The following is a 23,946-nucleotide window of genomic DNA, read 5'->3' as shown; positions in this document are numbered from 1 at the left end:
GGAAGGAAAAGCTGATGGCCTTTAATGCCTGTCCCTGCCATATCTAAAACTTTACTCGAAAGACTTGAGGACAGAAAGCTAATGAACTTGAAATAAACTTTCTACTGTGGAATAGCTTAATAGCTGTTTGCAGTATTGACTCTCGATTTTAGGAAACTGTATGGAACAAAGGATGTTTGTTGGTAAGGGGAAACTATGAACTGAAGGAAAACAGCTGTGGGGGTTTCAAAATGCTGAGGTTTTGGATATTTAATAGTCAAATGCCTTTCTTCTGGGTTTAATGATTTGTAGGCACAACACATTTAAGGAAGATCCTAGGTTAAGTTGTAAAGCAAACTCACATTAGTTGTGGCCATTAAAAAAAAAAAAATCAATCACTGTTTTTACCAGAGAAGGGGGATAGTTTTGTCTGATTTTCAGGTTGCTTGACTGCTCAAGTATCCTCTTTCATAAACGTATTCTTCCTCATTCTCAGACCAGTATGTGGTTGTGCAAAAATAAAATAGTCATCGTCTTTCATGCCAGCAGAGATGTGGCTCTGTGCTATGTTATACAAACTCTTTAAGACCACTTATGTTTATGTATGCACATATATATTTTGTCTACTATGAAATATTTAGATTTTGTTTTAAAGCTTTCTCATTGTACCATGCAATTTTTTCATGTATTTCATATAAACCATAAGTTTGAGTGTTTTATAGTTTCAAAACAAGTATATGAAAACACAGTGGCATGAAGTGACATGGCACACTGGGTGGAGAGGAAGTGGCCATTCATAAGACCAAACCCACATACATGCAGGAGACAGCAATTATGAGGCCAAGGATAGGGATGTTTTGAAAATATACTTAAAACGAGATCAAAGATCTTTGGACCTTTGAAAATATCCCAGAAAGTGAATGAAAAACAACAGCCTTCTCTCTTTTTTCAGAGCTCTGACTCAGACCTCCTACTAGAAGGACACTGCAGAGTTGAAATATGTATTTTTAAATAATACACATATTCCTCTAAGTGAGTTAAACTATTATGTGCAGATTTTCTTGAAGGGTCCTAAAAGCAGTCATGTAGATGTACAACATAATTACATAGGTGGCCACCGTGAGTCTTCACATCCCAGAAGACTCCAAGAGCACCCCTATTTCTTTTCTCACAATTACTAGGTGCATCTATAATCTAGAGGAACTTGGGCAACTCGGAAGCTCTCAAGCTTAGCAAGGAGATGTCAAAACGAGGGCCATGATGCCACACTTCCTCATACTTCAGCTTTCCCTGAACACTCCATTCCCCACACCCCAGTCAAGTCAGATACCTCTGTTCTAAGTTCTAACAATATCCAATTCTCTTCTAGCACTCAGCCGTTTGTAATTATACATTGATTTTTGATTATTTGGGCAGGTCTGCCTCCCTACTAGACAGACAGCAAGCTGTATGAGGGTGAGGCACTGTGTTTCTATTCCACTTAGTTTAGAGCCTAGCGTGTGGCATGTATTCGATAAATGTTTATTGACCACATGAAAGTGCTATTTCTTTGTCTTTCTGCTGCTATTCCTGACATCAACTGAGACAGGTATGAGATTGCCATGGTGTGGGGTAGAGGGAAGCCGCAGGGTTCAGAAGGTTGTAAGCACGTGAAATGCCATGGTTGGTGTGGAGTTCTATATATCAGAGAGGGAAAGGCTTTCCTACTAAGACAGTCATCCTTCACAAGTAAATGACTTCTATGTGCTGCCTGATTTTGTAATTTTAGGTTTGAATGTTTTTTAGATTTGTGTTCTCTTTCCTCTTCTCATCTTTCCTCCCTTAGTCCCAAGTCTCAGGAAGGAGCCTGGGAATAAACACACTGAGGAGGAGCTCTCATCAAGGGCTCTAAGGGAATGTTTTATGGAGAGTAGCTTTGCAGAGATCACGGTTATGTTAGGACCGAACATCCTTATTATGATAATCTTGGTTGAGACTTTAAGATCATATGATTCTCGTAGGTGTATTATGAAGTAGGCAGTTCAGAATCATGGCCCTTAGTTTATGGATAAGGAAAAGGGGTCATCAGAAGAGGTTGAATTATCCATGTTATAATGAAAACAAGAGCAAATTAACATTTCTGGAGAGCTCCCTGCATCTTGAGGCACCTTTATATTTGGAATAGTCCTTTATATTTAGAATATATAGTCTTTTATATTTAGAATATATACTTTAATCATTACTACATCCCCATGAGATAGGTAACCATTATTATTATTCCCATTTCACAGATGAGGAAAGTGAGACCTACAGCAATCAAGTTATTTGCCTCAAAGTGCATTACCAAGAAGCTTAGAGCCAGGCTTCAAACCCAGCTGGTCTGTCTCAAACCAGTATGCTGATGAGTTAGCACTGGGAGATCTCCAAGAGTACATTGTGTTATTTGTACTTGCCTCCATAGGTGACTCCTGGTTTAATATTGCTACTTTATGTTGCCAATTTTTTTCTAACCTGTTTGCAGTTTCACCAGAACTTAGAATTTATCAAGCAGAGATCACAGTGATCACTGTGTATGACTGAAATTATATCAACCAAGTTCAGATAAAAAATGCCCTGTTTACTAATGAAAAAAAATGTTGGGGTGCCTGGGTGGCTCAGTCGGTTGAGCGTCTGACTCTTGATTTTGGCTCAGGTTGTGATCCCAGGGCTGTGGAATGGAGCCCTTAGTGGGGCTCTGTGCTGTGTGTGGATCCTGCTTAGGATTCCTCCCTCTCTCTCTCTGTCTCCCCCTCTCCCCTACTCACACTCTCATTCTCTCTCTAAAAAAATAAATAAAAATAAATTGTTGGATACATTTACTAATTTTATTTTTTGGAGGTGCTCATTGCTTAATTACCACAGGGCACATCTATACTGGGGAAAACTTGTACCATTCTCTGACACTCTACAAAATATTAAGTATAAAAAAGTCCACAAAAACGTGTGATTTTTGAGTGCTTTTTACACTCCTTAATCTCTTCAAGGAGAGGACAATGACCAACAGTGACTGGCACATTTTGTGCCTCTGCAGATCCAAGTCTCTCTTTTTCTTTTTTTTTAAAGCTTTTTTTTTTTTTTTTTTTTATGTTTGTTTATTTTGAGAGAGAGACAGGGAGAAAGGTAGAGTAGGCAAGGTGCAGAGAGAGAGAATCCTAAGCAGGCTCTGCACTGTCAGCAAAGAGCCTGATGCAGGGCTCCAACTCATAACCCATGAGATCATGACCTGAGCTGAAATCAGGGACCGGATGCTTAACCAACTGAGCTACCCAGGCGCCCGCAAAGCTCTCCATGGGTTCCCTTTACGTTAGATTTTGTCACTGAAAAGAGAACATGGATATGTTGTAATTTGTAGCTGATAAGAACAATTACACCAAAAGGTACCCTTGCTTAGAGTTCTAGAGAAGAAAGTGATCCAGACAAGATATGGGGCCTATGCACAGCACTATGACCCAAGTTCAATACCTGAGCTCCTAGTCAGGAGGGCAATGAGCAGAGGTCAATACAGAGGGTGTTATTTCTGTGTTTTTGGACTATTACTGACTGCATTTAAAAGCCACGTTAGAAGGGATATTGGCTGGTTTTCAGCTTCTTGTGTTATTCGTGCCTCTGCCCCTCTCCATTATGGATAACTGAGGTTTTTAATTGAGGTTTTAATATACAGTAGTGACATTCTAGTAGATGAAGGAAGGGGGCAGTCCCCGAGGGCAATCTGAACTTCTGCTTAGTATATTTACTCTTGCTGTTTTCCTTCCTCCTCATTTGTAATTCAGGAGGCTCTCTGAGAAGAGAGAGACAACGAAGAGGCTTCTTAGATGGATCGAAGGATCACAAGCTGGGATACCAGGTTCTATGAAAAGGTCTGCTATTGAATTTGCTCTACCTTTAGGCAAATCATTTGATCATGTTGTGCTTTGGTTTCTTCCTGTGTTTGCTAAGTGTAAATAACATGTATTTGACTATTTTGTGATTATTATAGACTATTTTAAATGTGTGGGTGATTTATTTTTCCAGGCCAGCTGCTCAGGTATAACATGAAAATCTGCTCCTTTGAGATGCTAGGCTTCCTGGCTGTCAACTGACCCCCAAATCCTTCAGAGTTCAGTAGGCATCTAGTTGCTTCTTGTTCATCTGACACATTTTGCAGTCTCTGTGCTGTGGCTCCTCAGGTTTACTCTATAGTTGGGGGGCATACCTTTTGTCTTTTTTGTTTTCAGAAATGAAATGTGTCACTTTATATATTCCTACTGCTTTCACCCTCCTCCCCACTCCACCTCTAAAAAGATGAAGGCTGCTTTATCTGACACTGATTGCATGAGACAGGAGGGACAAGTGACATAGTAAACAAACTGAGTTTACCTGGACTGGCTAATATGGTTCCCTTTTGATGACTTGGGCCAGGACCACTACAAGTTTGAACTAGATTTAGTAAGGTTCAGGTTCTTTGGCGTTTTAGCAGGAAGCAGTCAGGTAACATACTGAAAAGAGAGAACACAAAGTACCCTCCCCTTTCCCCTTTGTGTTTGTTATAGCCTACCTCACATTAGGCAACAAGATGCCCCTGTTCCCAAAAAGTCCCAAGCCAGGATTCTTAGAAGCTAATAAATAAGTTTGTGGGTAAAGTACGATTTTGTTCTTCATCAGTGGATCACCATACCACTGCTTCATAAATGGTAATCTCTTAAGTGCAATACTGGAGTTGACGGTAAGGCTTACTTCTTTTGAACTAAAATAAAATGTATTTACATTATTTCTAGTGCAGTTAAATTAAAAGCAGTTTCCAAACAAACCTGGAAAAGGTGTTGAAGCTAGAGAACCCATGAAATATATTACTCCTTAGTTGTAGCTTGGTGGTAGCAGCAGGAAGAACTTCAAACACAGGAACACGGTGTAACCCCTCGGTTCTGAAACGTTGCTAGGTCTCCTCGTGCTAGAAATGATCAAAGAAACATCCGGGTAAATATTGCTCCCGGAGCTTAGTTCGCTTTGAGTGCTGGGTCCAACTTCCATCTGTTAGTTCAAGGAAACAAGCAGCAAGGGCCTCGGATTTGGGGGGTCTTCGTTCTTGGGCAGGGTCATCAATACATCAACGTAATACTTGCAGGTGCCTGAGCTGCAGTGGCTTCCAACAAAGGCAGAGCTTTCACTGATATCTCTTAGAAACATATAGCCAGCAACTTGCCAGGCTTGGGGAACAGGACTGGGAAGAACCAAGGGCATGGTGATATCCTTTCTCCCTAGATTCCAGACCGCTTTGTAGCTCCTGCGGAGCAGGGTGGAGGCCCTTGGGGTGGGGGTCTGGCTCTTCGGCTCTAAATGTAAATAAGCCACGCAGCTGAGCCAGTGACAGTTAAGAACTGGCAGCGTCCGTTTCAGGCAAGGTGTTGGTCTGACAGTCTGGACGTACGAAAGGCAGGAGACTCCCTCTCCTCACCCTCGGGTCAATCTGCACAACCAGGTTAAGTCCTGCCGGGGTCGGGGTGGGGGGGTTGGGGGAAGGGAATGAGGCGCCCAGAGGCCACGACTAAGGCGAGGAAAGACCAGAAGTCCTAAGGACACCACCTTGGAGGGACCGGGAGGCTTCAGTAACTGCCTTCGGAAGTATCGCCCTTGCCCTATAAAACGAAAAATATCTCCGCCATTACATGAAGCCGCGGCCCAGATAGGAGGCGGGGACGCGCGCCTGGCGAATGCGCGCTCCCTTTGTCCCGCCTCCCGGCCGGCGGCTCTATCCGCGCGGGAGCGCGCTTCGGCAGCTCTTAAGTGCTCCGGGTGGAAACTGGCGCCGGCGGCGGTTGCGTTCCGCGGGCGGAAAGGAAGGGGGAGGTGGGAAGGCTGTGCGCCGCCCGCTCCTCCCCACCCCCCGCCTCGGCCCTGAAGGGGCTGGATGGGCAAGTTGGGCGCGATGGCTCGAGTCCGGGCGGCGGCGGCGGCGGCCGGAGGCGGCGGCGCCTCCTCCTCCTCGCCCCGGCGCCGGCGGTGATCCGAACGAGCGGCCGCGGCCCCCGATGAGACTGTTCGCGGGCTGGCTGTGCCTGAGCCTGGCGTCCGTGTGGCTGGCGCGGAGGATGTGGACGCTGCGGAGCCCGCTCACCCGCTCCCTGTACGTGAACATGACGAGCGGCCCCGGCGGGCCGGCGGCGGCCGCGGGCGGCAGGAAGGAGAACCACCAGGTACGCGGCCGGGGTCGGGCCCGGGCCCGGCGGGGGCGGGGGCGTGGCGGCCCGGCCTTCCCGCGCTCGGCCCGGCTATTGTGCGGGGCTTCGCGGCGAGAGGGCCTCCCGGGGCCCTCGCCCCGCCGCCTCGGCCCCGCGGAAAGTTTCCCCGACGTCGTCCCCGCCGGGCGCTGGCTCCGCGACCCTCGAGCGTTCGGCCCGGGCCCCGCGGCGCCTTTTGTTCCCGGGCGCGGGCGGACAACGGCCTCCCGTTCCTTCCCGGGCCCGGGTGTGGGCGCCCCGGCGCCCCGCATTGTTCCCGGGTGCCAGGCGGTGATTGCAGGCGCCGGGCGGCACGACGCAGGAACTTTGGGGCGAGCGCGTGGCCACGGGCATCCATCTGGCACCGGGGCCTGCGATGTAAACGACCAGACCAAACCCATCTCCCTCGACCGCCTTCATCACCCCCGGGGAATCAAAGCGAAAAGCAGGTCCTTCTTTTTGTCTGGTTGAATCTCTGAACGTACAAAGGGCCATAAAGAAATTTAACCGTGCATTGTGAGCCATTTAACCCTCTGGGCTTATTCGGGTGACATTTTCCCTCAGCAGTTAAATGTGTTTGACAGGTCCTCACACTCCCATCCTGCTGAACCTTCCTCTCCTACCAAAGAGAGATCTCCTTTTAACTTCGATGTTGGTAGTCGACCAGAAAGATGTGGTAAGAAGGAAGATGATGCAAGCTTTTCCTGGAAGGGTTTTTAAAACAGAATTAGGGAGGAGTGAATTCTTTTCAGAGTTGTGGATCGTGAACGACGCGATGTAACCGGTTAGGCAGTCTTTTCATTAGCTTAGTTTGGTGCCACTTACAGAAGTATGTGCAGGTCAACTGTGGAATTAAGAGTGATATTTCATTTTTGACCATAATATAGTTTGTGGTTAACCTTGCATTCATTGAAAAGAGGCTTTTAAACTCTGTCGGAGTGTTGGCTTATAATTGCTAGCATTTATAGTGCATTTTGCCTTTCAAGACAGCAGTAAGTGGTTATTCCCCATCTTATGACTTATCGTTTTCATAGATTTCTCATTTTCCTATGTTACATTTCTTGTTATGCCAGGCGTTCAGAGAGTTTAAATTCGGGTTGATTTCGTGTGTTTTAATGAAAGTAAAGAATTATCTAAGGACATAAAGCAATTCATTAAGGAAAGTAGCTTATAGTTTTTATTTAGTAATTACTGATTGTGGCCCATTTTCTATTTTTAAAGGAAGTCCTAAATTCCCATAAAATTTTTTTGTGATCCCAGAGCTATTTTGATTTGTTAGGTAGTCATGCCTATGATATTGTTAGGAGAGTACATAAAGTCAGTAGGTGATCTTCAGTTGTGAAACCACATTCTTTGCTATAAATTACTTACGTTAATCGTTCTTAGAGAAACAATTCTAAAGTACTGCAGTGATAATGTACAGTTACCAAATGTCACATATCCACGTGGAATACGGATAGTGGCATAAAACAATGAATTAGAAATGTCATTTTCAACAATTGGTAGAAGTAAGTTCCGGTTAGGACAAAAAGGAAGCTTATTTCCACTGATGTGGAATTTTGGTGGAGTCTCTTAGCTGTAGGTGTTTATGACACTTGTGATTACCTCTACTGTAACATTGGATATATTTTATTATATATACATATTTTGTATGTAATATATTTATATAATGCTTATAAAAGAATTGGTTATATTTTAAAAACTGAAAAACTGTTTACATAATTTGATTTTCGTGGAGTCTAAGTAGACTATAGCTGGAGATGTAGCCTCATAATAAGTACTTCCTAACAGGAGATACTTTCTAATTGTGTGCCTTTTAAAAACTGAATCATGGGGCGCCTGGGTGGCGCAGTCGGTTAAGCGTCCGACTTCAGCCAGGTCACGGTCTCGCGGTCTGTGAGTTCGAGCCCCGCGTCAGGCTCTGGCCTGATGGCTCGGAGCCTGGAGCCTGTTTCCAATTCTGTGTGTCTCCCTCTCTCTCTGCCCCTCCCCCGTTCATGCTCTGTCTCTCTCTGTCCCAAAAAAAAAAAAAAAAAAAACGTTGAATAAAAACTGAATCAGTTACTAATACTGGTTTCCGATACCCCATTTACTTTGTTACACTTCTGAGATGCTGAGTTATATGTGTACATGTGTGTGTTTTAACCAGTTGGACCAACAATTTGGCCACTAATTTCTCCAAAGTGAAGACTAATCTGGTACTTTCTGAATATTTAGGGGCAGATTGACTCTTTTCCTTAGAGTGATCAATCCAGTGATGCATTGACATATGAAAATATTGCCCGTGAATAAAGATTAAAATGAACAAAAGAAATGTGTGTATAGAGACCACGGTGAGATAAAGTTAAAGAGGAGACTCCTCTCTGCAGAGTGCCTGCACTGATTTGTTATCTTTATAATCCAGGATCCTAGGTTTGCCTTATGAACTTTCTTATTTGTAAAGTAACTTGACTCTAACATTCTTGTCCCCTTCACATTTATAGTTTTATACAGGGTTTTCTGGTGTTCATTTGCAGGTGTGGGTTCCATAGCAAGCCACATCTGGTTCTTTTGGGGTTGCGTGAAAGTGGGGTTATGGATTTTTTAAACATTTTTTTAATTAATGTTTTTTATTTATTTTTGAGAGAGAGACAGAGTGTGAGCGGGGGAAGGGCAGAGAGAGAGGGAGACACAGAATCTGAAGCAGGCTCCAGGCTCTGAGCTTACAGCACAGAGCACGACGCGGGGCTCGAACTCACAAACCGTGAGATCATGACCTGAGCTGAAGTCGATGCTCAACCGACTGAGCCACCCAGGTGCCCCAGTGGATTTAATTGAACCGTACTTAGCACAAGTTTTCTTTATGATGATTTTATTAAGAAATTATGGTGGAGGATTCTCTGGTTAAAAGAGAAATCTTGGGAAATGTTTATCATTAAAAATTGCTATTTAGTTATGATAGCCTGGAGATGAGTTGCAAGGCTCCTTTGCCCTAAAGTAGTTCTAAAACTGTAGTAGCAGCACCATTTTAATAACTTGGTTTGGTGTGCTAGCTTCAAAGCTGGGATTACTTTTCACTTTAAGCAAGGGAGAAGCAAGGAAGGGCTTCTCTTAGAGCTGGGATGTGGCTTGCAGGCCAAATTGGGCTCACTGACTTGTTTGTTACAGCCTATAAAGTAAGAATAGTTTTACGTTTTTAAATGGCTGCAAAAGCATGTAATATTTTATAATATGAGAAAATTTCTTATATGAAATTCAAATTTCAGCATCCACAAATAAGGTCTTGTTGGAACAGAGCCACCACATTCGTTTACTTACTGCCCATAGGGACCTCCACACTACAGCAGCAGTGGTTGGTACTGTGTGACCCACGAGCTGAACTATTTACTCTGTAGCCCCTTACAGAAAAAAAGAGTCTTCTCCAGAGAAAGTTTCCAGCTGCCTTCATCAGCAGCACATTTCTTAGTCACAGGTTGCATGGTGGATAGTTTGCCTCATTGGGAAGAAGTAGAGCCAGGCAATGAGAAACTAAATATGTCACTTTTCAACATTGGCAGGCTTGGAACTTAAAAAGAAGACAGCAACGACAAAAACTTTGCATCTAGTGTTTTTGTCTCATTGTACCTAGTACTTCAAGTTAATGCATCAATTATGGAGCTGTTGAAACTTGAAAGGACTCTTAGGCCTCACTAACTAGGTTCTTGATAATAATAGTCATTCAGTAGTTTCTGAACTGATGGAGTGCCAAAAGAATTGTTATGGAACTCCCTGGAACCCAGCCAGGACGGTTTCTGCAGGTGATGTACTGTAAGGATTCTTAAGAGCACAGGTAACCTTGAATATCTGGAATTAACAAGGTATAACTTAAAACTGCAAGGTTGTGTTATATCTGACTTATCTTTTCACCTTCTGTAAGCTCTGAACTGTGTTATGTTGCACGGGGTGATGGGGTATAAGACGGAATTGAAACAACTGGGGGTTTTTTCCAAATGAAAAAATACTTGGACATCACAGCCATAGGTCACAGGTTGTGCTAATGGACAGATTCGGTGTCCTGTCCCCTCACTCCCCATTTACTTTGCAGGGGCTGATCAAAGTCAGGCACAAGTTAACAATGCTCAAGGGCAGTCACCAGCTAGCCAGATGGACACTGATGGATTTGTATCCTCTTCTGAGCTGCCTTCCAGAATCTGGAGGCCTCTGCAGCTGAATACCAAAGAGATTTTGAAAGGAGTTTCTTTCCTTCCTTACAATTGTGTTGAAACCCTATCCAAATGTTTGCCTCTGGGTGCCTGGGTGGCTCAGTCATTTAAGTTTTGGACTTTGGCTCAGGTGGTGATCTCGCCGTCTGTGGGTTTGAGCCCTGTGTCCGGCTCTGTGCTGAAGGCTCAGAGCCTGGAGCCGGCTTTGGATTTTGTGTCTCCCTCTCTCTGTGCTGGCCCCGCCGCCTGCTCATGCTGTCTCTCTCTCAAAATAAAGACACATTGAAAAAACAACAAGTGTTTGCTTCAGTTTCACAGAATATCAGGATCTCTCTCTGCTGCTGAATACACTAGAAGGTGCTTGAGGGCACCCTGGTAATTGCCAGTAAAAGACCATTGCTTAGACCTTCTAAAGCATTGTTAAAATCTTAGGATTATAAAATTCTAACAGTGAGTGCATATTTTAAATGAAAATTGCCAATTATTTATTTATTAAATCAAAGCTGAAACAACTTAATCTAATCCATATGAATTGTTTCCCTCCATGGACTTGGGTGCCTTGTCACTGTACACATTGAAATCTCATATAAAGAGGTTGTTGGTTTAGGTTTGTGTCATCTGTGGAAGAAAAATGAATGGTTTGAATGTTGACTCTTATGCTGTGCTTCAATGCAAGGAAGTATCAATGATTGAATGTCTGGACTGATAGGATTCATTGCAGAACTTAGAATGTGATTTTTGAGTCCTTAGCTGCCAGGTCCAGGTCGTCAGGCTTAGTCTGACCACCCCCTGTAGTAGAAAAGATTCTGTGTTCATGGACCCCGTCAGTGGAGCCTTTCCAGTTGTTTTTAGTGGTGCTAAATGCCTCAGGTCTTTGGTTACTCATTCCTTTTGAGAATGGCTGGGTGCCCAGACCTACTGTGTGGTTTTTAGGCATTCTCTTGAACTTCAGTCTCTAACTGGCTTTTGTGGTCCTTGGACAGGAAGGGGAAGGAAATCAAGTTACTGTGTTTCTATTGTCTGCCAGACACTTTAATGATTCTCTCTAATCCTCATAACAACTCCCAGAGGTAGGTGGCGCACCCCCTTTTTTAATAGACAGATGAGCCTAAGAGCGATGACACTTGCTCAGGAGATACTTGGTAGGTGGCAGAGTTGGGTTTTGATCTCTGCTCTGTCTGGTTTCAAGGCCCAGGCTTTTCCCACCTTTTCATGATGCCACTCCTAGGAAGCCTTGTGTTGTATGAGGGCCTGTGAAAGTAGGCTGTCTCCTTAGTAGGAAACTGCCCCCACTTTAGCAGAGCTGTGTGGAGACATTGAATCCATGTAGCTGTATGCAAAAACACCAGTTGCAGTTTTGTAGTGTGTGAGTTAGACAACGTTGGGATAAGTGTCCCAAGTTCTGGCTTTCATCCAGTTTGTGAGTGCTTTGGTCAAGTTTAATGTTGGAAAAAAAATCGTACCTAGGGTGTCTTTTTTCCAACACCCACTATTTCTTTGACACTGGCTGGGTGTCCTACAATTCATTTCTGTTCTGACACAACCCGGAGTTAACATCTGTCCAGAGGCTTAAGGACTCCATCCTGCAAGACTGCCCTCCCTTCGGGTGCCAGCTGCAAGTTGGGGGTACATAGACTACCCCCCCATGTTTCTGCCCAATTTGTGTACAAATTCTGGGGTTCCCACAACCCTCCCTCAGGTTAGATAATTTGCTAGAATGGCTCCATTTAGGAAGACATTTTACTTGTTTACTCGTTTATTATAAAGGATACGATTCAGGGAAAGCCAAATGGAAGAGACGAATAGGGCAAGGTTTGGCCGGTAGAAGGTGGCACAGAGCTTCCATGCCCTCTCCAGGTGTTCAGCAACCTGGAAGTCCCTAGAGCCATGTTGTTTAGGGGCTTTATGAGGGTTTCATTACCTAGGCATGGTTGATTAAATCACTGACCTTTGGTGATAACTCAATCTCTTAACTCCTCTCCTTTGTCTAGAGGTTGGAGGTGGGGCTGAAAGTTCAAACCCCCCTCCCCCTATCACTATATTAGCATACAAAAGATACTCTTCATTTTTTTTTAATTTTTTTAATGTTTGTTTATTTTTGAGACAGAGGGAGACAGACCACGAGTGGGGGAGGGGCAGAGAGAGAGAGAGAGGGAGACACAGAATCTGAAACAACTCCAGGCTCTGAGCTGTCAGCACAGAGCCCAATGCGGGGCTCGAACCCATGAACCGTGAGGTCACGACCTGAGCCGAAGTCGGATGCTTAACCGACTGAGCCACCCAGGCGCCCCCAAAAGATACTCTTTAACACTTAGGGGATGCCCCAAGAGTCTTAGGGGCTCTGTGCCTGTATCTAGGGGATAAAGCACCAGTAGCGAAGGGGGTGAGGGAGAGAGAATCTTAAGCACGACACAGGGCTCTCATAGGGTTTAATCTCATGACCCTAAGATTGTGACCTGAGCCAAAATCAAGAGTAGGACGCCTAACTGACTGAGCCACCCAGGTGCCCCCTAAAATAACCTTTTTTTTTTTTAAGTTTATTTTGAGAGAGAAAGAGAGCACAAGTGGGGAAGGGGCAGAGAGAGGGAGAGACAGAATTGCAGGAGGCTCTGTGCTATCAGTGCAGAATCTGATGCCAGGGTCGAACTCCCGAACCATGAGATCATGACCTGAGCTAAGATGAAGTGTGGAACACTTAACCAACTGAGCCACCCAGGCGCCCAACCCCGAAAATAACTTTCTTTTTTCAAATGTTTATATTTGAGAGAGAGACAGAGACAGTGTGCGAGCAGGGGAGGGGCAAAGAATCAGACGGAGACAGAATCTGAAGCAGGCTCCAGGCTCCCAGCTGTCAGCACAGAGCCTCACGTGGGGCTTGAACTCGAGCTATGAGATCATGACCTGAGCTGAAGTCCGATGCTTAACTGACTAAGCCACCTGGGTGCCCCCCTAAAATAACTTTCTAACTCCTCTGTGTTCAAGTCCTCTGTATTTTGGAAGAAAAGATAATTATATAACACGTTTGACTATTGAACTAAAAAATAAATTCTGATAAGCTTTTAACTATATCCCTCTGTTTGATAAGCAAATATAATCTCATCAGAAAATTATATTTCTGCTTTGAAGGAATGACTGATCCACCAAGATTAATTATATAAAGATTAGGAGATGTTCATGGGACCTGACCTAATACCTTATATTTTGATTAGCGAATATTGTCACATATGCATTCACAACTCATGTCTACTTCATTTGGCTATTTGTCTGATTTTTAGTATAGCTACAGTCTTGTTGCAAGTAATTTACTGTATTTTTAGAAGTTCTGGGTAATTACCACATCCTACCTTGTACTCGGCATTAGTAGATGACTGCATGGTATAACTGGTTTGATTAGAATTCGTTATTTAAAAGATTTCCTTACCATCTTGGATTGGAGAAAGTTCAAGTGAGCTTTGAAGGAAGATGCTAAAATGACGTTTTTCCCGGCACTGGTCTCCAGCTGAGGAGGCCAGCCCACAGTGGGCTTGGCACACAGTCCTTCCAATGCGAACGTTTAATGAGCATGATGCTTTGTTCTTGCCTGCGCACCTTGGTCTCTGTAGTCTTTGAGGAGCACACATTCAAAGAACTCACCTGCTTGAAAGTGCATGGGAGCCTGCAGATAGGCCACCCAGTGCTGTGAGCTCATTACAGCTTTTCATTTAAGCTGGGTTGTCTGGAGAGAGGAACTCCAGTGGGGTGGCAGGGGCTCCTGCATTGATTTTTCTATCAGCATCTCATCTTAAGGGCAAGGGGACTGCTTATTTAAGGCTTGAAGTTCTTGACCAAGATCGTAATCCCATTATTTGATTCCCTTGGTTTCTGATTTTTTTTTCTCTCCTCTGGAGTGTAAGTCCATCTTTAGTTTTTCCCTAGACCACTGTTAAGCTGGGATAATTAGGAAACACTAATGAAATTTTCTGGGTAGGCCCATTTAGGGGTTCTCAAGCAGTGGTGATTTTGTCCCCCGGGGACATTTGGCAATGTCTGGGACATTTTGGGTGGTCCTGATGGGAGGAGAGTGGGGAGCGCTCCTGGCATCTGATGGGTAGAGGCTTGGGATGCTGCTAAACATCTTCTAATACATCAGACACATCTGATAACAAATTATGATTATCTGGCCCCAAATGTCAGTAATGCTGAGGTTGAGAAACCCTGTAATTTAGTTGCTATCTAGATCAGATTATCTTTTCTCTAAACACACCCCCGTCCAGTTTAGTTGGACAGAATGGTCCTGCTTTCTTTTCTGAAAATAAATCTCAGACACACTGGGTAGACCGAGAAGAAACTTCTTTGAAAGAAACCTTTATAAAACAGCATGCACCTAGAATAGGAACCTCAATCAGCTGGAAGTGCTCAGAAACCCCAGGCTTCCCATTTGTCCAGAAGTTGTGGGGTGGTAAATGAAATGTGAATGTACTTGGCCAAGGGCCTGAAACAAAGTAGGTGTTTTAGTCAGTGTCATCCTTCCTTGCTTGCTTGTGGTGTTGCAATTTTGTGGTGAGTGGGTAGGTTTGACCACTGTTTGCAGAAGTGAGTTTAAGCAAGACCTTTCAGGGGTGCCTGGCTGGCTCAGTCAGGGGAGCATATGACTCTTGATCTCGGGATCATGAGTTCGAGCCCCACGTTGGATATAGAGTTTACAATAAATAAATAAATAAATAAATAAATAAATAAATAAATAAAGTATAATAATAAAATAAAAAAGAAAAGTAAGACCTTTCAAAAACCTTGGAGTTTCAGAAATTGACAGAAACCCAGTGACAGCTATCTCTGTGGTTATCCTTATATTCATTCCCTCCAGGATTTTGTTAGAAACTCCAAATTCTATGTTAGGCTGCCTGTGACTTTATTTATTTTTATTTTTTAAACATTAATTTTTTTTTTTTTTTTTTTTTTTTTTTGAGAGAGAGAGAGCGAGCATGGGAGGGGCAGAGGGGATAGAAAGAGAGAATCCTAAACAGGCTCCATGCTCAACACTCAGCCTGGAGCCTGATGTGGGGATCGATCCCAAGACCCTGGAATCATGACCTGAACCAAAATCAAGAGTCGGCAACTCAACTAACTGAGCCACCCAGATGCCCCAAGGCTGCCTGTGATTTTAACAGTAGTTCATTTGACAAACATTTATTGTTCACTGTATCCGTATTAGGCACTGAAGTCCGTCATTGTCCCTCACTTTATGAAATCTCTTTCTCTCTGGGAAGATATACACTGAACATATAATTATGTACAGTTATTAGTTCAGTGTTCATAAATGTTACCAAGGAGACATATGAGATGTAGGAGAGAGGTATTCGGATGGGGGGAACCCAGCCTAGTCTGCAAATTCAAGGCAAACATACTTGAAGAAATATTTTAGTATTAGGTCGAATTGACCAGGTAAAGAGAGAGTGGTTTGGGGTGATGGAAATGTAGGGGATGGAGCAAACACCATGTGAGATATCCAGAGGAAAGGAGCCTTCCAGAAAAAGAGAGGGGTGCAGTGTTATGACATAGTGAATGGCCAGGTGTTATGGGTGGGCAGGCAGTGTCATGAGGTGACTGTGGACGCAGACTGGACAAATCATGTAGGACCTGGTAAGCCATATTGAACATTTTGGATATTAGCTTCAGACTTCTGTGTAGCACGGTCGTGATGTGATCAGATTTGCATTTAAAATTTTCAGTTTTTAGAGAGGCTTGTTTGGCCACTTAAATTTTCAAACCACTTTTAATTACAGTGCTATCCACATTTAGATATGTAAATATATGTTAAAAATAACCTTTATTGAGATATGTATAGTTCACATACCATAAAATTCATCCTTTTTAAGTGTATAGTTCAATGTTTTTTAGTACAATATATTTACACAGTTGTGCAACCACCATCACTCTCTAGTTTTAGAACGTTTTCATCACTCCAGAAAGAAACTGCGTATCCATTGGTAGACACTCCCCACTGCCCCCTGCCCCCAAACCCTTGGCAACTGGTCTACTTTCTGTCTCTGAACCTGCCTATTCTGGACACTTTATGTAAGTGAACATATCATTTGTGGCCACTTGTGACTGGCTTCTTTCCCTTAGCATAATGTTTTCACAGTTCATCCACGTTGTCACCTGAATCAGGACTTCACTGCTTTTTATGGTTGAATAATCCATATTCTGTTGTATAGATCAGTCATATCTTGTTTATCCATCAGTTGATGGACGTTTGGGTTTGTTTCCACTTTTTGATGATTCTGAATAATGCTGTGGAGTTGGCATTTGTATCATGCAAATGGTCAGGAGGAGCATGGGTTTCAACTTTTATATTTATTTATTTTTAATTAATTTATTTTGAGAGAGAGAGAGAGAATGCGTGTGCCCGTGAGCTGGGGAGGGGCAGAGAGAGAGGGAGAGAACCCTAAGCAGGCTTGCACTGAAATCTAGAGTCAGACACTCAACCCCCTGGGCCCCCCAGGCACCCCCAACCTTTATCTTAAGAATTTTTTCTTTAATATTTATTTTTAAGAGAGAGATGCACGCTCAAACACACACACACACACACACACACACACACACACACACACACACACACACACAGTGTGAGCAGGGGAGGGGCAGAGAGAGGGAGACACAGAATGTGAAGCAGGCTCCAGGCTCTGAGCTGTCAGCACAGAGCCTGATGCAGGGCTTGAATTCATGAACTGCGAGATCATGACCTGAGCTAAAGTTGGACGACTGAGCCACCCAGGCTTTCCACCCCCCTCTTATACAAATTTTTGTAATGTTCCAACCTTTGTCTTTAAAGAGAAGGGCTTTACTCCTTCTCATTCCATAGCACATTCTGTTCAGTAAGCAGTTTCTTTTCTGAAGCACTTGTATAGCTGTAAAGGTTCAACCACATGTGTCAGTGAATTGAGAGAAATGCTGTTAAGAACTGGAGTTTTCCTCTTGGCACTTGAAAGCAATATTTGCAGTTAATGATGCCAAGTCTTACTTCGTTCTAGAAGTCAGAGTTCATTGTTGTTCTAGTTGTCCATTTACAAGTGGATGCCAAGGAATTCTTAGCTCCTCTGTTTCACTTGAATGACTTCTTGTCTGCACTAATAGAATGTACCTGATTGCCTATTACTAAGGTGATGGCTTTCATCTTTATTAGTCATTTCAGAAAATAAAAAATAAGTAAAAGTCAGAGTAGCCTCAGTATCACAGAGTTCAGAATGTGTACCAGGAGGTTGTGAGTATAATAAAAAATGGTTTATGACTTCTACTGGGGCATAACTTCAGGCACAGTGAATATTAAGAATTAATGATTAAGCAAGAACATTTTCAGACCAAGGAAGAAAGTATAGGCAGTAAATATAAGAAGCTTATCATGTAGAGTGGAAAAAGTGAAAATAGTTATCAAGTCCAAGCAGTTTTGGTAACAGTGTTTAAATGGTAAATGAACACAGGGGCTCCTGGGTGGCTCAGTCATTGAGCATCTGACTCTTGATTGTGACTTGGGTCGTGATCTCACCGTTAGGTTCGTGAGATGGAGCCCTGCGCTGGGCTTTGTGCTGACAGAGCAGGAGCCTGCTTGGGATTCTCTCTTTCCCTCTTTCTCTGCCCCTCCACTGCTTGGGCAGATGCGCGTGCTCTCTCTCAAGATAAATAAATAAACCTCAAAAAAAAAAAGTAAATTAACAAATCAGTCAACAGATGGGAAATTTGGTATCTAGTTTGGATATAGGGTTTGTAAAAAAAAAGATTAGTTAATCTTTAAATTTTTAATGTGCCTGTTTGCTTGCTTGTATTGGATTGTAACTGGTTCCTTTCAATGCTAGTGTCAGGAATGTTACCCAAGATTTGTTTTAACATTTAGCAAGCTTAGGATGACTGTAAAATTGGCCCACCAATTGCGTAAGCAGTTACAGGATGCCTGTTGATAAATGGTCATATTTGTCAGGGGGAAGCAAATTACTTTTTTTTTTTTAATTGTTTTAAATGTTTATTTATTTGTGAGAGAGAGACAGAGTGTGAGTGGGGGAGGAGCAGAGAGAGGGGGAGACACAGAATCCAAAGCAGGCTCCAGGCTCTGAGCTGTCAGCACAGAGCCTGACGCGGGACTCAAACTCACGAACTGTGAGATCATGACCTGAGCCAAAGTCAGACGCTTACCGACTGAGCCACCCAGGCGCCCCGGAAGCAAATTACTTTTGACGAAGGCTCTCTTTATTGGGAAAGATTGATTGTTTTTTTAGCAGATAATGGATTAATAATAACTGGTCAACCCTACAGTTTCATCATTGTAATTAATGGGCTTACTCTTATTTATCAGGCCATGTTAGAGGAATCTCGTTGCTATTATAGGATTCTTCTGTGTGTCTGGTACTGCATTGAGGATTTGCCTGCATTACCTTATTTAATCCTCTCAATACCCTACTAGGATAGATAGATACCAGTGACCTCTCTAGTCTACAGATGAATGAACAGAGGCCCAGAGATTAAGTGACTTGTCCAAGCTTACACACGAATGGCAGAGCCAGGACTTGATCATGGAACACACTCTAAAGCTGACATACCCTATGATTGACTTCCCTCCCTTCCCTGGTACACTAACTCTAAACGGAAAACATTTATTAATAGAAGGTTAAATTTCATCCACAGTTGAAGCTCCTGAATTTTGTTCTGAAAAGTACGTTCATGTTAGAGCCTGTTCCCAGAAGTCTCGTTCTCAGCATGTTATTACCTTGTCTTCTCATCGATTACAATGTGACCTTAAGTAACTTCTTGATCCTTCTCAAGCACATATTGCCCCCGGGTCTGTGAGAATGTTCTATGACCTGGTAAAGTGCACCTCAATAATTCTAAAGGCCTCTATATAGCCTACAAGAAGAAAGGCAGCTTTATCTGGTCACTGGAGTGGTAATTTCTGCTGCCTTACTCTGCCATTGATTTGTTTGCTGGTTTTGAATTAAACCATTGCGTTATGTGACTGTTTCCTTATCTAAAAACAAGGTTAATAATGCTAGTTACTGCCTTCTGATGTTGATTATCAGTGAAGGAGAGGCCAACTGAGCCTTCCTAGATCTCAGGGTCCTGGGGATATAGTGACTGAAATATTGGGAGGGGAGTCAGAATACAAGGACTGTGGCCTGGCTCTGTCACCTACTAAACTGCATGACTCAGAAACTTCTTCCCCCTGCGCCCCCTACATTATGAGAATTAGATGAGAAATTATGTATGTGGAAGTATTTTACACTTTATAGGTCATCTGAGTGTAAGAGATGATGATTATCCTCCCAGTGCCATGAGATTATACCATTTAGAAATACTGGATTTGATTTAGTCTTCTGGCTTCTGTTTTTGGACTTCTTAGATGACACTTAAGTTGTGTGTTTTCACTTGTTCTTCTTTTTTTTAGTGGTACGTGTGCAACAGAGAGAAATTATGCGAATCACTCCAGGCTGTCTTTGTTCAGAGCTATCTTGATCAAGGAACACAGATCTTCCTAAACAACAGTATTGAGAAATCTGGCTGGCTATTTATCCAATTATATCACTCTTTTGTGTCATCTGTTTTTAGCCTGTTTATGTCTAGAACATCTATCAATGGGTAAGTGAGTCTTGTGTATTTTTTCTTTCTCCTTAGGTTTAAAAAAAGAAAATGAAAGAGAAAAGCTATTTTGTTAAAGGTATTGATCACCTCAGCTACAATACTTGTGCTAGTCAGAATCCTTGGCAGTGGGTGGGTCCAGTGTCTTAGCCTTCTGCAGTTGTGCCTTTTATATTCATCATAACTTGAGGCATCTGGGTGGCTCCGTTGGTTAAGCGTCTGACATCGGCTGAGGTCATGATCTAATTGTTTGTGGTTCAAGCCCCGCATCGGACTCTGTGCTGACAGCTCAGAACCTGGAGCCTGCTTCGGATTCTGTGTCTCCTCTCTCTGCCCCACCCCACTCATGTTCTGTCTCTGTCTCTCTCTCAAAAATAAATAAACATAAAAAAACTTAAGAAAGTAGATTCACCATAACTTGATAAATAGCCTCATTAGTCTGTATTTCTACGGTGGGAGTTACTTGGAGCAGTGCTTCCCAGCTTCGATGTGCACAAGAAACAACCCGGAGATCTGGTGAAAACGCAGATTGTGAATCAGTAGGTCATGGACCTAGGATTCTGCATTTTTTAAAAAAATTTTTTTAACATTTATTTATTTTTGAGACAGAGAGAGTCAGAGCATGAATGGGGGAGGGTCAGAGAGAGAGGGAGACACAGAATCTGAAACAGGCTCCAGGCTCTGAGCTGTCAGCACAGAGCCCGATGCGGGGCTCGAACTCACGGACCGTGAGATCATGACCTGAGCTGAAGTTGGACACTTAACTGACTGAGCCACCCAGGTGCCCCAAGGATTCTGCATTTTTAATAAGCTCCCAAGTGATGCCCATGATGCTGCTAGTCCCCTACTGTAGAGAGTAGCAAGAACTAAGCCCTTAACATGTGGTGAAGAGTAAAATCTTTGCTTTAGCACACTTCCCAGGAACAAGTTTTTTTTTTTTTTCTTTTGAGAGGGGGGGATTTAATCAACCCAGCAATGTGTGATGGCTTATTTCGAGTGAAGGCCCAACATCTGTTCTTAACATAATGTCTAGGCGCACCAGAATTTTGTAAACTTGCTGTGGAATGCCCATCTCTAGTGTGGTTCTCTCATGTAAATCCATGGAGAAAGCTTTAGGAGTACAGATTTTTTTCAGTCTTTTCTTGGCCAAATTTTCAAAAATCCCCAAGGCCCAAGAATCTAGAATGCCAAGGAGAAAATCAGTAGAGTTTAGTGTTTACAAAGCCTTATTGGACTGCTTAAAGCCACTGGTTGGGCCCACTTTTTTTTCCCCCCTTGAGGTTTCAAGCCAGCTTCTCCTGACTGTCTGGATCCCTGGTCTATCATCTGGTCCTTAAATGTTTTTAGGCACCATGAGCCATTTCTCAAGATTTCTTTCTTGATTTTCTTCATTGTTTATATGAAACTGCCTTAGGTTTGCTTCAGCAGGCCGTTGTTATTTTTGTCTTGGTAGTTGAGTTTATACAACTTGGTCTGACGTTTTGTTTCTAAAATTGACTACACTGAATTTCTGTTCTGTACCATTTTATTTATTTTGGAAAGCAGGCAAGTCATTGTAGCAGTGATTCTTATCCTTTATGAGGTCCTTTACCTTTTGAAAATGATGAAAGGTAGGGATCTTCTCTTCAAATAGTATTTTCATTCAAAATTTCACATACAGTTTTGGGAGATTTCAAACTCTGAACCACCTCCCCCCTTCATCCCCCACCCCTACCCCCAACCTCTGCCCCATGGGACCCTGGTTAAAATTCCTTGATTTGGAATTTCACGGTTTGGTCAAAGAGAGGCAATGCAATTAATAAATTCCTTTGGATTCCCTTATCTGCAGCTCTTCTGTTTTTTGTTTGGTTTTGTTTAACTCTCACCTCCCACTCTCTCAAAACATGTCCTGTGTCTTATTCTCACCGGAAAGCTTAGTTTTGAGCCTGCTGGTACTTTCCATCCATGGTAGATTATTACCATGAATTGCTGTGTCTTAAATAACTACAGGCATCCCTCATTGCACTTCACAGATAATTGCCTTTTTTTTTTTTTTTTAATTGGAACTTTGTGGTAACCCTGTGTCATGCACGTCTATCAGTGCCATTTTTTCCAGTAGCATTTGCTCACTTTGGATCTGTGTGTCATATTTTGGTAATTCTCCCAGTATTCAAACTTTTTCATTACTGTATTCTGGTGATCTCTGATTAGTGGTTACGACTCGCTGAAAACTCACTTGATGGTTAGCTGTTTTTTCACAATAAAGTATATTTTAACTAAGGTATGTACATTGTTTTTTTAGATATAATGCTGTTGCATACTTTATAGGCCATGGTGTAATGTAAACAACATTTACGTGCACTGGGAAACCAAAAAATTCATTTGGCCTGCTTGTGATACTTGCTTTATCGTGGTGGTCTGGAACTGGACCTGTGGTATCTCTGAGGCACCCTGCACTGTGGTGCCTTGTTGGACTAAGAAGATACTTACCAGACCTCCTTTATGTTAGAAAGGGAAAGGCTAAATAAGGAGAGACCTGATAGCTGTTTTCAGAGTCTATATTATAAGGAAGATACCTGTAAGGAGACACACCTCCTCTATAGATTCTAAATCTAGAGAGAACTTAGATTGTGGCCAGAGAACCTAGGATGGTTAATAAACACAAACCCCCCCACCGCCCATGGACATCACTACCTTTAGAAATTAAAGACAAATTAGAGAGCCATACCTGATGTTTGCTGGAAACCTTGTATTGAGCGAGGTCAGTGTCTTGGTATTTTCAGTGGGATAATTCTTTATCGTGTGGGACTGACCCACTTCTATCTGGAAGTCTAGCGTTTCTGGCCTGGTTCACTAACCAGCGGCACTCCCGGGTCATGGGGATGACCCCAGACTCTCCCACCTACTCGGAGTGCCCCCTAGAGGGTGGAGTTGGTCCTGGTTGAGAAACACTGGGCTTGGTGATTTTTTAAAAAATTTTTATTTATTTTTATTTTTTACACTTTTAATCTTTTTTTGGAGCCTCTGTTGCTCATGATCTTTGGGGATAGACAGTGCTTCCGTCTCTGATGCCTTTAAATGTAGACAAGTCAGATGACCTCTAGCTCTAGAGTTTTATGATTATAATGTCAGGAGTCCTTACGTCCCAAGAAGGTGGCTAGGAGAAGCATGGTATTTTATAACGGGGAAAGTTTGAGCCAAAAAACTGTTTTGCAACTTTTGATCCTATGGCAAGTCAACACCAACACTGCATCCCCCCACACCGTGCTGCCTGTACCCTCTTCCTGCTCTGACGGTGGCTCCTGTGTGAAGTTTTGTAAAGCTCTTTCAGTAAGTTCAGTCTCTTTTCTCATATTTGCTTTCTGTAGCCTATTTTTCCACCAGAAGATTAAAAAATAATGGTCTTGGAGGAGGTAACACTTTCTCAGTAAGCAGTTTGAGGGATAGCATCATGTTTAGCAATCTGATGTCTGTGCCCCCCCACCTTCCCTAGTTTTTTAGCATTCTGTGGGGCAGAAGGTTTACTGTAAAGACATTATTAGATCTGCTTAAACTCTCCTAAGGCCTTAATGGGAAAAGTGGAGAGAGAGGGAGCCTGTTATATGAACTCTGCAATTTTAATTCTTTCCTAAAACTGGTCTTGCCAGGAGCACCAGGTTGCACACATCTTTCCAGTCACTGTGTGACATACTGTACCATATGCTTATTTCCAGAAAGTAGCAGTACAAACCAGATTTCCCTGCCATTTCCCAGACTGGTGCTTTTCATTAAAAAAAATTTTTTTTTAATGTTTATTTATTTTTGAGAGAGAAAGAGATAGCGCAGGTGGGGGAGGGCCAGACAGAGAGGAGGACAGGGGATCTGAAGTGGCTCTGTGTTGACGTCAGAGAGCCCGCTATGGGGTTTGAATTCATGAACCATGAAATCATGACCTGAGCTGAAGTCGGACGCTTAACCAACTGAGCCACCCAGGTGCCCCCAGAGCGGTGCCTTTC

The 23,946-nt window shown here is 43.1% G+C and overlaps 1 protein-coding gene and 1 long non-coding RNA gene across 4 annotated transcripts in view; one reads left to right on the top strand and one right to left on the bottom strand.

The window, feature by feature from the left end:
* LOC122234687 overlaps positions 1–5,849 on the bottom strand; it is a 30,595-nt gene extending 24,746 nt beyond the window's left edge. The window contains exons 1-2 of the long non-coding RNA XR_006212595.1: positions 5,557–5,849; positions 4,785–4,924 (exon numbers count right to left, since the gene is read on the bottom strand). This is a non-coding gene — a long non-coding RNA (uncharacterized LOC122234687). The remainder of the gene's footprint in view (positions 1–4,784; positions 4,925–5,556) is intronic.
* The window catches only part of METTL9 (methyltransferase like 9), a 52,090-nt gene continuing 31,909 nt past the window's right edge, over positions 3,766–23,946 (top strand). For 2 of the 3 annotated variants that reach the window (XM_042972037.1, XM_042972035.1), the window contains exons 1-2: positions 5,897–6,167; positions 19,782–19,972. In XM_042972037.1, the coding sequence (XP_042827971.1) occupies positions 6,003–6,167; positions 19,782–19,972 (356 nt within the window). In that variant the 5' untranslated portion in view covers positions 5,897–6,002. Of the gene's footprint in view, positions 3,855–5,896; positions 6,168–19,781; positions 19,973–23,946 lie in introns of those variants that run through there. The other variant, XM_007084100.3, reaches the window with a different exon arrangement.

This window comes from Panthera tigris, chromosome E3, assembly GCF_018350195.1.
Source record: "Panthera tigris isolate Pti1 chromosome E3, P.tigris_Pti1_mat1.1, whole genome shotgun sequence".
Taxonomy (NCBI): Eukaryota; Metazoa; Chordata; class Mammalia; order Carnivora; family Felidae; genus Panthera; species Panthera tigris.
This window is presented reverse-complemented; position numbering and strand designations above follow the sequence as displayed.